This window comes from Antechinus flavipes, chromosome 2, assembly GCF_016432865.1.
Source record: "Antechinus flavipes isolate AdamAnt ecotype Samford, QLD, Australia chromosome 2, AdamAnt_v2, whole genome shotgun sequence".
Taxonomy (NCBI): Eukaryota; Metazoa; Chordata; class Mammalia; order Dasyuromorphia; family Dasyuridae; genus Antechinus; species Antechinus flavipes.
In genome coordinates this window covers 334,824,157-334,842,764 of record NC_067399.1, presented here as the reverse complement: position 1 = coordinate 334,842,764, position 18,608 = coordinate 334,824,157, and the positions used below count along the sequence as shown (strand labels likewise).

Here is an 18,608-nt window from a genome sequence, read left to right as displayed (position 1 = left end):
GATCATCTGGCATACATCTTTCTTATACTCCTTTTCATCCCAATTACACATGCTGAGAACCTTGTTGCAACTCCAGGGAAAGACACATTTCTGCCAAATGGGAAGAATTCCATACCAAAGTCTTTTTATTTAATCCTTTCCTCTTTCACCGACTTCTCTTTGGTAACCATAAGTAATTGTTATATCTACCTCACTACCTCAAGGGAAAAAAGAAAAGTCACAATACTATACCTTATGACTCATGTTTCTGACACAACCAACTTTTAGCTTTGGGGCCTTTTCCTTTTAGTTAAGGTTAATTTACACAAGATGATTCTGAATTTCTTTCCAAGTATAGATTCCTTGTAAATAAATAAGCAATTCTAAGCTTTAATTCTTCTAGACTCCTGGGGTAATTTAAAAAAATAACTGAATTTTTAGTGTATTGAAACTTGAGTCATAATTAGGAATTCCTTCAACTGGGAATCAGAAAGAGAGACAGAGTTGGTGGCCCATTCCCGGGAAAGTTTGACTACATTGATACTGTACACAAGTACAATGGGACCCAAGTTTAAGAGCCAAGGATTCTGGTTGCAGGATTCAGGGATTGCTGCATTGTAGCAAAGCTGTTGTGTGGAAGGCTGAAAGAGAAGATATATAGACAACATTCTCAGTGGGGAAGAAGCAGGTTGTCTTAAATATCAGTGACATGGTGTAAAATCCCTTTTTTTACGTGCTGATTATGATACTAACAAAGTTACCACCTATTCATATCCTGATTTCTTTTAGTCTGGCTAAAATTCCACTACATAAACTGTGTCCTTACAGTCTTGCCTGGAGTCCAAGTTAACAAATATAAAAAATCTCAAATATGACAATAAGATATTTAAATGAACAAAATACATTATTCCCTTCAGGTAGAGGTAGAATATATAATGTATGAATTAGATATGTAGTAATAGTTCCTTTATAATGACTCATATTTCACTATTTAACTCCTCCAAGTAATACTATTATCTACCCAGAAAGGATAGTATTTTTTTTATTCTATTAAAATGCCATTCAGAAGATAAGATTACTAAATAAAACATACAAGCATTGTTTGAAATTGTATAGTAACTAGGTCCAATGTGGCTTTAGACAGGTCCTGCAGTCTGTTAATCATTCACTAGCATTTTTGGCAGGACCACATGAAAGGAAACTCTTGGAGTGGTGGCAGAGGTAATGTGATACAACTTCTTCCTAGTCACTGCGTCCACTTAATGACAACATTGTATTCAGAATGCTGCTGCTGAAAATTACTGACCTATAAGATTTTTAAAATAAAAAATATCAGATAGTTACATGAACTCATTATATTATTGTAAACAAGAGGAGGAAACAAAATTAAAAACATAAATGAAGTCATAAAAGCTAAAAATGTCTGAAAGCTTTTCTATAAAATTTCTAAAAATGAATCAACCTCCTCACACTATTTCTATTCATCATTCATTTAACTCACAAAAGGATACAGGTACATATGGGATTCTTTTTCAGCTTTTCTTAGCTGAAAAAGATTTATTTTGGGGGGGGAGGGAGATTCTTTAGAAAAATATTTTAAGAATTTATTTCAAGCAAATTGATACTAAATTCACATACTTGGATTTCAAAATATTTTCCCCATAGTTTTAAACACTCTTAAAACAGATTCTCAGGAGAAGGTGCTATTATAAACAAGCAAGCTGTTAATAATCCTGCAAGACAGCTAGAGCCAGGATGAGATCACTTTGTTCTCTCTTCTGCAGAAAGACTGCTATCACTGGTTGTAGTTAAATACTTCCTTATAATCAGGAACCAATAGCATAAAATCATGCTGAAGGCAAAACCTTTCATTTTTACATCAGATTAGGTAAGAAAAAATTAACAAAGCACAATTAACTCTGTCTGAATGGCCTGTTGTAGAAGTCTGCAGCCTATGCTACAAATGACACATATGGAAAAAGCAAGTCAGCCATTCAGGGGAAAGCATTCCCTAATACTCTTTATTATCCCCAACTATCTTCAATGCCTTGGGAACTGGACTTAATATATTGTATTGCTGGAAGCCTATTACTTAAGAGAACACTTTCAGTCAGCTTAGATGAGCTGGTTGGACAGGATCTCCACATGCCCAGAAGACATAGTCACCAACTCATTGTGCCAGAAGGAATCCCTGGAAGGTTCCCACACTCCTTCTGAAAGAGTACCAACCTTTGAGAGATCAAATCAGATAATGTTTATGAAGTGCAGTTATAGTAACAAACAAATCTAATGATTCCAGAGTGAACAAAAATATGTCATTTTTTAAAATTAAGAATTATAAGCTGTCTTCACCAAATCAGAAGTAAAAAATATACTGAATTGAATTTTAGCTGCTTCCAGTTTACTCTAGTTAAGATTGAAATAGTACAAAATCAAAATTCAAAAAGAAGAAGAAAGGGGATTTAGATATAATCATATATGCTTATATGTACGTTGTTCAGTCATGTCCAAATCTTTGTTGGGGTTTCTTGGCAATGATACTGAAGTAGTTTGCCATTTCCTTCTCCAGCTCAACTTAATAATGAGAAAACAAGCAAAGGAGGTTAAGTGACCTGCTAGGTTCACAAAGTTAGTGTCTGAGGTCAGATTTGAACTCAAGAAAATGAATGAGTTTTCTTGATTCCAGGACCAGCACTCTGTGCACTAAGGCGCCATAGATAGTATTTAAATAGGACCTTGAGATTTGCAAAGTACTTTATGTTTTCTCATATAATTCTCACAGCAACCCTGTCAGGTGGTTGTTATTACTATCCCCATTTTACAGAGGAGGAAATGGAGGTTCTATAGGCCAAGTGGCTTGCCTAGGGTCTCCCAACCAGGAAGTGTCTGAGATAAGATTCAGATCCAAAGCCAATACTCCCATGGGTACATATCGTTTATGTTAGAATATAAACCCCTTAAGGGCAGAAACTACTCCATATTTGTCTTTTCATCCCCATAAATTAGAAAATTGCCTATCACAAAGTAAATGCTTAATAAATATTGATTGGTTGATTGATAATTCATGAATAATATGATCAGCCCAAGAGTAATTTGGAACCTTTAGTTCTACAGCATATAGATGGTTCTCCAGAAAGTGTACAAGTTGGCCAAATAGTCACATTCGAAATACTAAAAGCAAAATCGAGACACAAACTGTTGACAATTAAAAATGGGAGAAACCAATGGTAGAGTAGCAGGATGATGTGCAGCCTGCCTTACCCTTCCCAGTCCTGATCATGAATGCAAGAGAAAAGATCACAGCAACTCATTTTTCTAGCCAAGATGAGCATAGACAGAGAGAGAGCTATAAACATTGAGGATAGGGTCTGGTCAGGAATGGTTACATAAAGCTTTCTAACACCAGGACAAAAAGATTCTAACATTAGCAAAGAGGAGCTCAATGCTAACTGCCACTGTTGCTTACTAACCATTTTCAGATCTGGGGCTGCTGGGGATAGAGTGAGGTGGAGAATGGTAGGGGGAAACTGTTATCTGTACCTCAGGGTTAAGTTCCAGAAGGAGAGGGAGTCCGGGCCTTAGGCCGTAGTCTAAACAAAGAATAAACTGAATACAGCAGCTGACTTCCAATCTCAAGTCTAACTGCCTTTCGAAAATATCAAACTAGATGTCCAAGAGACACATCCAATTTAGTATATCCCAAACAGAACTTATTATGTTTTCCTTAACTCCCACTTCTGACTTCCCTATTATTAGTGAGAGGAATATAATCCTCCTAATCTCTCAGGCTGTCAACTTATTAGACATCATGAACTCCTCACTATCTCTCTCCCTCTCTCCTCATATCCAGTGTGGGCCAAGGCCCAATTCCCCTTTGCAATATCTCTCAAATACACTCCCCCTCTCCTCTGACACTGGCACCACTCTAGGACAGACCCTCATCACCTCAGGCCAGAATCAGTGTAGTAGTCTACTGGCAAGTCAGCTTGCCTCAAGTCTCTCCGCAGTCAATGCCCATTCAGTAATTAAAGTGATTTCCCTAAAATCCAGATCTAATCATGTGACCCTTCTATTCAATGAATTCCAGGGTTTCCTATTACTTCTAGGATCAAATACAAATGTTCTGTTTGGCATTCAAATCCCTTCATAACTTAGTTCCCTCCTATCCTTCCAGTTTTGTTATACTTTATTACTTAATACATATTCTTTGATACTGATCTCCAGGCCATTCCACAAACAAGATACTCCATTTCTCAGCTCCTGGCATTTTCTCTGATTGTCCCCTATGCCTGAAATATTCTTCTTTCTCTTCTCCAGCTATTGATTTCCATGGCTTCCTTTAAATTCCAACAAAAACCCCATCTTCTTTCAGAATGTCTTCCCCAACCTCTCCTAATTCTAGTGCCTATCTTAATTATTTTTTATTTTTCCAAATATCACTTGCTTTGTATATATGTGTGTGTGTTATTGTTGTCTCTTCCCATTTGATTGTATAAGCTTCTTGTCTTTTGCCTATTTTTATAACTCCAGCACTTAACACCATGCCTTAGCACCACGGCAGACATTTGATAAATGTTGATTAATTGACTGAATCAAGGGATGGAGTGGGATCCCAGTTCCATCCTTCAAAATACTATTTAATCCATAATATAAGGGAATTATATTAAAAATAGTAACCTAAGTTCTGGTTTCCTTAGACAAAGAAGATGATTAGGAAGAAGAAATTCTCCCACCTTTCCTACAAGCAATATTTTGAAATGGATGAAATGCTTTTCTGACAACTTTCCCCATCCTTTTCTCCACTCCATTTTCACCTCTTCGTACTCTTCTTCCTAGTCCTCAGGTGGCCAGGTGTTTCTCGCTATCCTAAATCTCCTACTCTAATATGCTACCCACTCCTGCTACCCTAGTTTCCTGTTTCTAGTTAGAAAATTATCATCCAAACATCACTACCCCCAAAGTCCAAAATCCTATTTCATAAATAGTGAGGCCTACTAAATGTTAGGAAGAAATAATCTTTTAATCTAAATCTAATTAGTAATTATACATAAATAACAGACAGTCCCTCTTATCCATATGAACCCAAATCAACTGTCAATTAATGAGATTACAGACCATGGAAGGAATTCTCTTCTTGGGAATCTACCACTCTTCCCAAACAAAGCAATTGTCCTGAGATGTCTCTAGTGCTTACAACTTCTAACTTTCTTCCTTGTCTGGACAGTCTTATTATCTAAAAGCTCTACCTTCCTCTATAAAAGGTCCTAAAACAGGCATAGAGAGGATTCTGGTGAGGATTATAGGAAATTGGGCATTTTAAAGCTGAAAGCTATCTTACTTAACAACACATAGATAATTGAGCTTATTCTAACATTAAGAACTGAGCAAATGGCTTCCCTGTAGAAGCCACGTAAATTCTGTCTCATAATTATACTTAGGCCATTTAATAATAACTTTCAGTTTATAGAGGTAAATTAATAAACCTACAAAAAAGGAGAAATTTGTCATCTACTCCTACCTGTCCTGTAATTGAAAGGAGGTTCCAGAAGCCTTCTTTTGTCTCTCAAGCCAGGAATGACCCCCTTTCATTCATGTTTTTCATGACCTCCTCCCTCATTCCACTCTCAGTCACTAATCCTCATAAGATCAAGAGGATCAAATAAGAAAATTTTTTTAAGGTGCTTAGCATGGTGTCTGGCACATAACAAGTGCTATAAAAATGCTAACTACTATTGTCATTGGGGGCAGTAAGGTGGCACAGTGGAGAGAGTGCCAGGTGTTGAGTCAAAAAGGACTTTTCTTTTCCCAGACACTTACTAGCTGTGACCCTGGACAACTCACTTAATTCTGTTTGCCTTAATTTCATCATCTGTAAATTAAGCAAGAGAAGGAAATGACAAATCATTCCAGTATCTTTGCCTTAAAAACCCCCAAACTGAACAACAATTAAAAAACAACAAACTTTACCTATCACCTAGGCATAGTAAAATGCTCTTCACAAAGTTGGCTCTTATGAGTTCACTTAATAGAGTTGAATTGAATTGAACTATTAATTGGCACAATATAAATTCTGACACTTTATATTTGTTTTATACCAGCTTAAAATAAGAACTTTATTTAATTGTTATCTCATCTTATACAACATAAATTCCTGAGAAGCCCAGTGAAAACTGATTTTTATAAGTTAATTTTAAAAATACATTAAGAGAGCTCTTTAAGTGCATTGTCACATCAAAACTTTTATACACAAAAAATTATTTTGTAAAGCAAATAAACTAGGGAACAGGTACTTTGTACACATGCGTTCATACATTAGGATACCTCAAAGTGAGATATGTTCATTGTGATTTTTTTGTCAAAAATCATTTGTGAAAAAACAATTTATAGTTGGCCAAAAATATACTGACATTCATAAGCATTAGCATCACCACCTTCATCTTTTACCTATATGTTTTTCTCCTAAGAGAATACCAATATCTAGGTAAAGGAAAGGACTCAAAACCACATGAAAATTTAATGAAAAGTGAAGCCAAAGGAAATGCAAAAAATATAAAATTATCTCTAGGTCTGTTTCCTTAGCTTAATCACTACCATTTCTATTTCTCAGGCTTCTTTTAAGTCCCATATCACTTTTCATCAGTCATCAGGAAGATGAATCACTATATTTTAAGGCAGACATTCCTATATTTTTCCAGGTGTGTTATTCCAAATCAGGGTGGAGCCATCTTTGGGTGTGACAATGTAGATAAGAGATATGTTTCCACTTTCAAAGCCACGCTATCATTACAAATGAATTCAGACAGGACCAGCTCCATTTAACAAAGGTAAGAATATTAGCTGGTTAAAAAAAAAAAAAAAAAGTTGATATTTCCCTGTAATTTTTTTTTAATCTTGATAGAATAGATCATAAATATTTTGGTCAAAAGCTTTGGCTTTTGAGACTTGGAACATGTTTTTGGAGTACACAGATATTTTGTTGTTTTTCAGTCATATCTAACCCTTCATAAACCCATGGATCAGAGCCTACTATCCATGAGGTTTCTTGACAAAAATACAGGAATGATTGCCATTTCCTTCTCCAGTACTCCAGTATTCCAAGCCTGGTACTCTATTCACTAAGCCATCTAGCTGCCTCTATGACACACAGACATACTGCACCTAAATATTTTGGCAACCAGTTCTATCATTTTTAATGTAGTTTATCAAGTCTACACAATTTTTTCTCAGAAGCCTTTGATTACATTCTTTCAAATAAACATAGTTAACTACTAAGTTATGTATCTGGCAGTAACTATATGTTCTCCAATGAAATTACCTACAAACTTCAAATTATTACCAATTGCCTTACCTCATTGCATTTAAGGGAATAGGCCAATGTGGATTCACAAGGAATTCACCTGCTAGCCTAAATTTATAAAAGTTAAAGACAGAAGATGGAAGCAAAAGCAGATAAAAGAATAGAAATGAGAACATCATACAATCATATAAAATTGGCATCAAGAATGCTGAGCTGAGGCAAATAAAGGGCAATGAAAGGGTGTTGAGGTTTTTTAAACTATATCAGGGGAACTAGATGAAGGATTCAAAGAAAAAAGAACAGCTATACAGGTAGATGGGATGAAGATAAATACTAGCAACAGAGAGAAGACCAATTTGCTCAAATCTTATTTTGACTGTTTTTTTCTGTCAAGGAGAATGACTTTTGTATTTGCAAATAGAGACAGAAATTAGAGCAATAGGGTAGTACACAGCATTTGAGGCAATGAACCTAGGGGATCACCTAAGAGAACATGGAACAGGATCCCCTAAAATTTTCTAGAGATTTGAAGGCCAACTATGACCAGACATTGAAGGACCTGGAGGAAACAATAAGATGATAAAGTGATCCCCATATTGGCCACTGAGCAGGAAAAGTCACTAAGTCACTGGATCTTTAATAAGAGGCAATCCACCCTTTGCCTTTTTTTTTCTTCCAGTCCAGAGAGCATGTTGGGGCTGTTTAAAATGCTTCCACAATGACAATAGGAGGAATGACCTTTTCGTCCACTGTTCCCATGTAGACACTTAGAGCAGGCTAAGTAAGCTAAGCCTGGGTGTTGGAGCTCCTTGCTGCTTTTCCATTTTGGGATTCCTTCTTTGAGCACAGATGACTGATAAATGATTCCCAATGATGAGCATGTCTAGGTTTGTAGCACTCAGAAGTTTCTAAGGGAGCATTAAAGCATACTTCCTGTGAGGGCCCCATAAGCCCATTCCTGCACATGTATCATTCAAAGTCTCATGACTATCAGAGAGTTGATTTAATAAATAAAGAATTAGAAAGAGATCACTTATTTGATTACAGTTAATAGTGTAAGAAAATACCTTCTTAAATATGAAAAGATCTGCTAATTGTGTTTGCCAAAATATTGTGAGATATTTGAAAGATCATAGAAAATAGGAGGATACTACAAGATCTGAGAAAAGAAAATGTTGTCTCTGTTTTCAAAAAGAAGAAGAAAAAAACACAATCTGTATAAGCCTAAGTATTTAACTTCAATTCCTGGGAAAATTCTAAAAGTGTTCATTAATAGTTCAACTAGCAAAGGAAGTGGTAATTACAAAGAGCCAGTTTGGCTTCATCAAGAATGGGTCATGTCAGAGTAATTTTATTTCCTTTTTCATAGGATTATTAAACTGGGAAGATAGCTATAGATATATTTTATTTACCTAGATGTTAGCAAAACATTTGGCAAAGTACATCATACTATTCTTATGTAACTATATGTAGTTTAAATGATAATATAGTTAGAATGATATGGACCTGGTTGAATGATCTCAATCAGAGAGTAGTTGTTAAAGGTTCAAAGACAACTTGGCAGAACATCATCAGGAGACTAACCTCAGGGATCTGTACTTGGTCCCATGCTACTTATTACAATGCTAAATGTCACTGACTGGGACAAACTTTTATAAGTATTAAAGGGGTGGTGAATCTACATGTTTGATATTTCTGCTTTAAATTACAACTCAAATGTCACTTCCTCCAAGTAGCCTTTTAGTCAGACATTCTTAACATTCAATAATAGTATTTGACAATCCAATAAAAACCACAGATTTCTCAGAATGCTGCTTTTAAATATATAAAACAAAATACATGTATATATAAGAAACTAATTATATTGACATAGTCATCAAAGTTTTTTAAAACAACCATGGACTCCAGGTTAAGAAGACCTGTCTTAAATCTTTGTCAATAGTGACTCTTCCCCCTCAGATTTTACCTAGTATTTTGTCCCTCTCTTCTATACTTGCCTTACATAATTCTGTACTTAAAATCTCCAAGATGACAAGGACTAGGTCTTATCTAAACTTTTATCTTCAGTTTTTTTAAACTCCATCAGGACTAGTATATAGAATGTTGGATACAGTAGGTGCCACATAAATTAACATTTAACAAATGTTACCCCATAAAATAACATTAGTAAACAATTTTACATTTGTTAGATAAAAGATGTAAGGGAGAAAAAAAAGACTCAAAAACAAAGCTTTACATAGAATGATAGTATTTACTAATAGAAACAATAAAGTGAAAGATATATAGAGAAAAATAAACTGCTTAGCTTTGGAAATATGAAGTTTTACATAACAGTGGGACAGGTGGGCAGAGATATCCAGAAGACAATTGGTTTTGTGAGCCTGAACCTCAGAATTACAGTTATAGATTTAAGGGTGTTTTACATAGGAATAATCTTTAAAGCCACATGTTGTCTCTGTTTTCAAAGAAGTAGAAGAAAATAGATAAATAAAGTAGATGAAATCACCAAGGCATAAGAAGAAAAGAAAAGGAGGGGAAACAGACATTAATTAAGTACCTACTATGAACCAAACAACATGCTAAATATTATTTGACCTTACAGTAATCTTGGGAAATAGATATTATCATCCCCATTTTTATAGCTGAGGAAAACTAAGGCAGACAGAGATTGACTTGTCTAGGGACACATGGCTAGTAAATGTCTGGAATCATATTTGAACTCATCCTGACTCCAATTCCAGAGATTTATCCAATGTACAACCTAGCTGCCTCTGCCTGTTTGCAATCAGAAAATGATTGAGGGCACATGCTTGGGGGACAACAACATTTACAAGGTGGAGAAAAAAGAACTACCAAAAATGAGAACTGTTTGGTGAATTAAAAATGGAAACAACCATTCTGGAAAGCAATTTGGAATTATACACAAAAAAATTACTAATCAGTTTATGCTCTTTCACTCAATTATACCACTGCTAAACCCATACTTAAAAGAGATGAAAAAAAAAGAAAAGATCCTGTATGCACAAAAAGAACAGGTCTTTTTGTGGAATACAAAAACCAAAATACTGGAAACAAAGGGGACACCTGTCAATAGGCTGAACAAACTGTGGTATGTGAATGTGGTAAAATACTATTAAGCTATAAAAAATGAAGAAATAGATGATTTCAGTCACAAAAAGACATATATATTGATGCAGAGTAAAGAAAACATAACTAGAAAAGCAAATTAAATTAACTCAGAGGACTTTCTATAAACTGATGAAGAATGAAATGAGCAGAACCACATTTTTACACTAACAACAATTCTGTAAACACAAATAGATCTGAAAACTAGAAGACTTGATCAAAAGAATTATCATTCATGATACCAGAGGGTTGATGATGAAACATGCTATCTACCATCTGATAAAGAGGTGATGAACTTAGGATACAGAATGAGGTTTTTTTGCATTTCTGTTTTTCCACAACCAATGAGGGAATTTGTTTTGTTTGACTATGCCTATTAATATGGGATGAGGAATTTGTTCTTTTCTCCTCAATAAGATGGTATATTGGATTGTAAAGAAAATGGATTTCTACTGATTAAAAAAAAGAAACCTTAATTTAAAAAAACTATGAGTTTTTGGAGAAAAGAGAAATAAACAAATTTATGACTTTGACAAAAGAAAAAGGATTCTTTGCCCCCCCCTTTTTAATGGTTTCTTACCACCAAACACAGATTTGATTATATTTATGCATGTGGACTAACAAAAAAGATGAAGATCTAACCCAACATTCATTAAATATAAACTGAAATCTATAAGTCTTCTGCGAACAAAGGCTAACCTTCTTACACAATGATATAATTTGGCTGTGTTTACTATACATGCCCTCTTGATCATCACTAAACTGTCTTTATTTTTTCAAGTTTTAATAGAAAAAGAAGCAGTAGCAAATTTAAAAAATCATTTTATTCATCTTAGCAAATATTTATACAAATATTGAAATAGATCTATGATCTCTTAAATGTAAAGATACTATTATTAATAAAAGAGGTTTATGTTCCTAGTACAGGGCTGGTTGCCTAAATAGCACCTGAAGACTAGATCAGGCCACCCCATTCTCCAAGATCTTCAGTTCTATTGTCAAAAATTATAGAAAATATTCTTAAAACATTCATTAGAAATGCTTTCGGGTGAGGAAATAATTTGTAAATCTTCACTCGGTTTAATATATTATGTTCCATGAGTTACTGCCCCACATTGCATTGAAAACCAAGAAGCAGACATAATTAGAGATGATCAAAGAGATGCATAATCACTATCTTCATTCAGCTCTGCAATCTTTCAGTTAAGATAGAAGCTGCATTCTATTTCTAAATATAACTCTATGTGGATTGATTTATTGAAAAATAATTTATTTTAAAAAATTAATCTCTATCCAGTCCTGTAACCATACATTTCAGCTGCCTATATGTTGTATTGCTCTGTGCAGATAGTAACTTAAATGTCTTCTGTATAAGGAACTATAGCTTTACATTAAAATAGCTAGAGTTGCTAAGAATTAGTTTGCCTTTTCACCCTCAAGGTGAAGATCTAGATTAATTAAAAGATAATCATTTTAATTTTAAAATATTAGAAAAACAACTGTACATATTGGTCAACTTTTAAAATAGTAACTTAAACTGGTGTATGCATATTTTATCACCACACACACACACAACAAATAGAACAGAGGTTCTTAAACATTTCTGGTGTCATAAACCCCGGTTTGGAAATCTATTAAAATTTGTGGAACCCATCTTAGTATATCAAGTTGGCTTATTTCAATTGTGTCCAACTTTTTGTGACCCCATGATTTCCCTTTTCCAGCTCACTTTTCAAATAAGGAAACTGAGGCAAACAGATTTAAGTGACTTGCCCGGAATCACACAGATTTAAGTGTTTAAAACAAGATTTGAATTCATATATTCCTGACTCCAGTTCTACAACTTTATGCACTGTCCATCCAGCTGCCCCTTCTTAGAATAATGTCTTTAAATGCATAAAATAAAATCCATAGGACTAAAAAGTAATAATATTATGTTTAAGTAAAATTATCAAGTTTTTTTAAAACTTAGTTCATGGATCCCAGGTTAAGAATCCTAAACTAGAAGATGAGGATGCTAAGAAAATGCTATAAACTTGTTTTGTTCCATACATGACATTGTTTTGCTTCCAATCCAAAAATCTGCTTTACTCAGAGAGCTTTTCTGTTTGACCTTTCATCTCAAAAAGCAACTGGATCAAACAGGTAGCTAACAAGGAAACAAAACAAAGGCAGAGTGACTAACTACTGAACTCTCAAAACCATACAAACATTGCAAACATTGCCAAGAAGCAGTATAAGACAAACCAATTCTCTAAATGTATTTTGTATAAAACTCAAATGGTTTTAAAAGTACCCAAGTTATTAATATGGCATAACTGTGTTGTTATTAAATTACTGATTCAAATATATTTTTATAGATAGATGAGGATATAAAATTAAGAGTGTGAAAAGATAATAAAAGTCACAAAAAACACAAAGAAACTTCAATAACAAAATTTTCCTCTTTCTGTTAGAAAAAATAATCAATTATATAAAATGTATTTAGATTTTTATCTTCTTTTATCCATTACTTATTTCTCTAGCTAACTGTTACATAAATAACAGGCCTAAAGTACATATTTTTAAAAAGGGAAAAATATAATCTCTGACTATGTAGATAGTAATCAAAATGGTAGCTACAAAATTTCTGAATAGAAAAGAGTAAGGTTTCCTCAGATTCACTAGCTAAAACCCAAGTAGATCTACCAAATTCCCATTTAATTTACCTTGTAGTGAAAAGTGGAGATCATCGATGCCAGAGGAAAGCTGTTCATCTTTAGTAGGAGGCATAGGCCCAGATGCCATTCTTTAAAACTCTATGGAGATTATATCATGTCTTCTTCAATTAAAGAAGTGAGCTGAAAAGAAGAAGGGGGGAGATATATTAGTAACATCACAATTCAGAATGTCTAGTAAAAATATGCACTACCAATTAAGCAAGAGAAAAGCCTCCTCTTTTGAAGGAACAATTTTTTCCTCTTAAGGTGTTTCCTTAGTTTATAGGAGAAAGTGGCTACGCCTTCTTTTTATAATAATAATCCAGTTTTTGCCCTATGACTCTATTCATGTTCTCTGGAATTGCTGGCAGAACTCCCAAAAGAACTAGAATGTGGATTCTGAAAAGACTTGTCATGAGAAGGAAACCCCAGCAATTAGAAAGATTCAAGGAAGTTGTCCAAGGGAAGTGATGTTGACATCGGATGATAATATTTTTGGCTATTTTGGTACTGCTCCCATTTCAAGGATTTTCTTTAAAACATTGTATCTCAATGAATTCATTTCTTGCTCAATAGCTGTTATAATGCATTGGAAACAACAGAAGCAGAGCCTGGAAAGTTTGGGAAGTGAAAGTAACAAAGAATATTTCAGACAAAATAGTTCTACTGAGTCTCCTTGCTCCTCTTCCCAAGGTCTTATTTTCTGCCTTTTTATATTGTTTTCAAGACTAATACCATTTTAAATTTAATGTCAAATAATCTATTTCTCTTTACTCTGTTCCATATGATCAGTTCTGATGCACAATTTCATTCACACAAAGTCAGTATGTATAATTCAGGAGGCAGGAATTAAAACACTTCTTCAAACTCCAATATTTTGAAGCAAAATAGAACACAAATCAAAACCAATAGCTAAGCAATAATCAAAGCACTGAAATATTCTAATTGGCCATTTTCAATAATAAATGGAAAAGGTAAGGAGTAATGAAATTGTTATAGGTATTATTCTGAATAATAATAATATTGCACCCACAGAATTGCTAAGAATGGTTCTAAAAGTTAGAACAGCAGGGTGATGTAATAAGCACAGAACTAGTCTTGGAATAAGATTAGACTCAGGTTAAAATTCCACCTCCAACACATATGGACTATGTGACATGGAGTAAATTATTTAATCTCTCATTACTCTGAGCAATTCTCTAAATTACAGACTGCATTGATCTAGGAATAATTTTCTCAATGGCAGTTTCTTATACTAATGAAATCAAAAGAAAGAAACTAAGAAAACAAAACAAAGAAAAAAGTTAAATTTCATCATTAAATTGCTCAAGGGGTAATTAAAATTCTAAAGAACATTTTCTGAAAGCTGTTAGATAGTAATGGGTAGGTAGTATAATAAGAATTTAAGTTCTGAGGACTGAGATATTCTTAGGGTAAGAACCATTTTTTATTTTTATCTTAATGACACTTAACACAATATGTGATACCATAACTGGTAACACAATATTTGGTAAGAAATGCTCATTGAACATAATTAAACAAGGAAGACAAGACAGAAAAAAAAAGGTTTATTTATTTTGTTTTCAGACACTTATTTTTTGGAAGAAAATGTTATAAATCCAAATTACTAACAAGAACACATCTTAAATTTAATGAGTGTATTGTCACTAGTATTTAAATTGAACATTTAAATGGTAATTTTTATGTTTAGCAACATCAGAGTTGGAACTAAGCACTAATGCAGTAATCGATTTCCTTAATATCAAATGCTACAATTATAAACTCTAGTAATTGAAATTTCATTTTAAGAGAGAAGTATGTACTATTAGGTTTTTGATTTTATTTATTTAGTTATTTTTGGAGACTAAATATCCCTATCTTGTCCCAAATGGAGGGGCAGTGACCATTGTGCTCATGATTCATTTCCATTGCTTTCTGATTGCCTTGTTCCAATCCTGATCTGGCCAATTTGCCCTTCTTTGAGCAGTCTGACACTCCCTCCATGTCAGGAGCTCACTATATTGGTATTAAGCTTAGTGTGACCACTTGATCATCTTTAGACCTACTGCAGTTTGGAACTTCCAAACTCAAGCAAGCATCAACAGCAGGAACTGTAGGCATTCATTGTGCCATCATTGGCCAGTGTATCATTAATAGTATGCCCTAGACAAGGATGTTAATTCCAACCTTTGATCCCAAGTTACTTAAAACAACCTAAAGAAACAAACTGGGGGAAAGGTTTTAATTTTATTTGTGCTTTATCTTCTTCATAAGAAATTAAGCATAGCACCCAAAAAACCCTACAAAAAACCTACTAATACAGTTTCTCACAGAATCAAGAAACTTCTCAGCAGGCCTTATATGTTATAATATAGAATTAATTTTTCTTTGTAAAAAATTATTAAGAATGAAAGAAAACATATAGGCTTTAAAAATTACATGGCTACATTTTTAAAGCAATATGCTAAAAAAAAAAAAAAAAGTTTTTGCTTCTTAACCCCCAACTTTACTAGCACACAAATAATTTTTAAAAATAATTCTTATTGAGAAATATCGCAAAAGTAAGACCAAACTGTAAATGGATGAAAGCAACTGGAAGTGGTATGTTTAAAATCCAAATCTTAACCTCAGTAGAATTATTTATCTAAAAGCCATGCTAAAGAGGACATGAGAATCTTATTATAGGTGATCAGGCTATCTTTGATGACTTACTATTTTTCCACAATAATTGTTTCTGGTATTGGAATATAGTGAAAGGAATGAGTTGATGTCTCCTAAGAGTTTGTCAGCCATATAGGATCTATGGAAAACTGATAAAGGACAGCAATTAAAAACTGAGATTTCCCCAATCTGCGACTAAAGAGACTAAATGGACAGTGGAAAGAGGAAAGCAGATGGAGGACTGGACGACTGAACCAGGCAGTTTGCATTAGTCACAGGAGTACTCTAATCAGCTAAAATCCCCAAAGGACTATCCTAATTACTTGTGCTCCGCCTGTCCTTTGAGAAATGTCATTCTAAAAGTGAAGAATAATAGAGGCTGCTTCCTTAGATAGAAATAATGGATCCTTCTATTTACTCATGGTAAATGAAGCTCTGACAGCCTTACTTTTCTTTTTAAAATAAAAGTTCAACACAATACATCAAGCCATAAACTGCAGGGTTTGAGTTACAATAGATATTGCAGTTAACATATCCTATTGTTTAAAATGAACAGTGAACAATATTCAGGCAGACAACTGGGAGTTGACCATGCTAGATGGTATAGAGAGATCTTTCTGATTTCAAGATCAAAAAGATTAATCTGCATGAATGTATTTAACAGAATCCATGGGAAAATAAGGTATAACTTGAGTAGCATGAACTACTTTTAAACAAATGTAGTTAACTGAAACAATATTAATTTGATAGACAAGATAATTTTTGGAAATCTGGGGAAACTCCTATATTTCTGTTTTTACAGAATAGTTCTAAAACATCATGTAGAGCTATGACTAGAATACGTCTAGTTTTCAGGCTTGAAAATATAAGAAGAATAAACCTGAAATACATGAAGCATGCATTTTCATGTCATTCTCTCTACCTTTTTGCTTCATAAACTGACTTAAGGCTTCATAATAAAGGTAATAGTCTGTAAATACTGACCTAATGTCTGAAGTTTCTGAGTTTCACAGAAATCACTAGTAATAAAATCTAAATCAACATTTTGTTCATTAAAGGGTTTTCTGTTGCTAATAAGCTCTTCACAATATAGAAATATTAGGGTAAAAATACTGTTTGTGGAAATAACATATTTTGATTAGGAGATAAGAAAAAATTATCTTTTAAAATGTTAATTATGTTAAAATGCTAGGAATTGAAAGGATTTGGTAGAGAGCGACAATTTTGATAAAGGAAGATTATTATTGTTCCTGATGCTTGGACTAAATAGTTTTTAGTTACTAAAGAATCACAGGATTTGGTGCTAGAAATTATCTTAAACACCATCCGGTCCAACTTCCTTTCTTTTAAAGATAAGGAACAGTGGCATCCTAGAGCCAGCTCTAACCAGCTGAGAATGGTATAAATAAATAAATAAAAATAAATTATTAAAGTCAGTTATCATATCTTCAAAGATAGCATTTCTACTTCAGAACTCCAATAATGTTACAAATCAAGGTTTGATTTATTTTGTTGTTTAGACTTAAGAAAGTGATTAAAAATGGTCAAAGAATATGAACAGACAATATTCAGATGAAGAAAATGAAATCACCTTTATTTATATAAAAAGGTGCTCTAAATCATTATTGATCAGAGAAATGCAAATTAAAACAACTCTGAGATACCACTACACATCTCTCAGATTGGCTAAGATGACAGGAAAAGATAATGATGAATGTTGGAAGGAATGTGGGAAAACTGGGACACTAATATATCATTGGTGAAATTGTGAATGGATCCAATCATTCTGGAGAGCAGTTGGAACTATGCTCAAATTAGTTATCAAACTGTGCATACCCTTTGACCCAGCAGTGTTTCTACGGGGCTTCTATGCCAAAGAAATCTTAAAGGAGGGAAAGGGACGCACATGTGCAAAAATGTTTGTGGCAGCTCTTTTTGTAGTGGCAAAAAACTGGAAACTGAGTGGATGCCCATCAGTTGAAGAATGGTTGAATATGTTATGGTATATGAATATTATGGAATATTATTGTTCTATAAGAAATGATCAGGAGGATGATTTTAGAGAGGTCTGGAGAGATTTACATGAACTGATACTAAGTGAAATGAGCAGAACCAGGAGATCATTATATATGACCACAGCAATATTATACAATGATCAATTCTGATATATAGAGCTCTCTTCAACAATGAGATGATTCAGACCAGTTCCAATGATTTTGTGATCAAAAGAGCTATCTACACCCAAAGGATTGTGGGAACTGTGATTCACAACATAGCATTCTTACTCTTTTTGTTTTTTGCTTGCATTTTATTTTCTTCATCATTTTCTGATTTGATTTGATTTTTCTTGTAAGAAAGATAATGGTATATACATATGTATATATATATATTGGATTTAACATATATTTCTATCATGTTTAACATATATTTTATGTTTAACATACATTGAACTACTTGCTATCCAGGGGAGGGGGTTTGGAGAAGGATGAGAAAAACTGGAACACAAGGTTTTACATGAGCAAATGTTGTAGAATTATTTATATATGTTTTGAAAAATAAAAACCTTTAATAAAAAAGAAAGTGATTAAGAAAATGCTAATAATTCAGATCACACTTAAAAGGAAACTAAGTGTACATCTGTTTTTCAGAGAACTGATTGTTAAACATTTGCAAGCACATCCCTGAGGCCCAAAGCACTGGTAGTAAATGTCTGAGATGTTATTTAAACTGAGGACTTTGGAATCCAAATCTAGCCCAGTTCTCACTGCACTATGCTATTTCTGCCTTTGTTACTTTTAGTATTCAACTACATATAGGAACTACCAAATCATGTAGACATTTTTTTC

At 33.6% G+C, this 18,608-nt stretch overlaps 1 protein-coding gene across 1 annotated transcript in view; it reads right to left on the bottom strand.

The window, feature by feature from the left end:
• The window catches only part of SYNE2 (spectrin repeat containing nuclear envelope protein 2), a 389,516-nt gene that overhangs the window by 324,821 nt on the left and 46,087 nt on the right, over window positions 1-18,608 (bottom strand). The window contains exon 2 of the mRNA XM_051973670.1: window positions 13,111-13,242. Within this exon, the coding sequence (XP_051829630.1) occupies window positions 13,111-13,189 (79 nt within the window). The 5' untranslated portion in view covers window positions 13,190-13,242. The remainder of the gene's footprint in view (window positions 1-13,110; window positions 13,243-18,608) is intronic.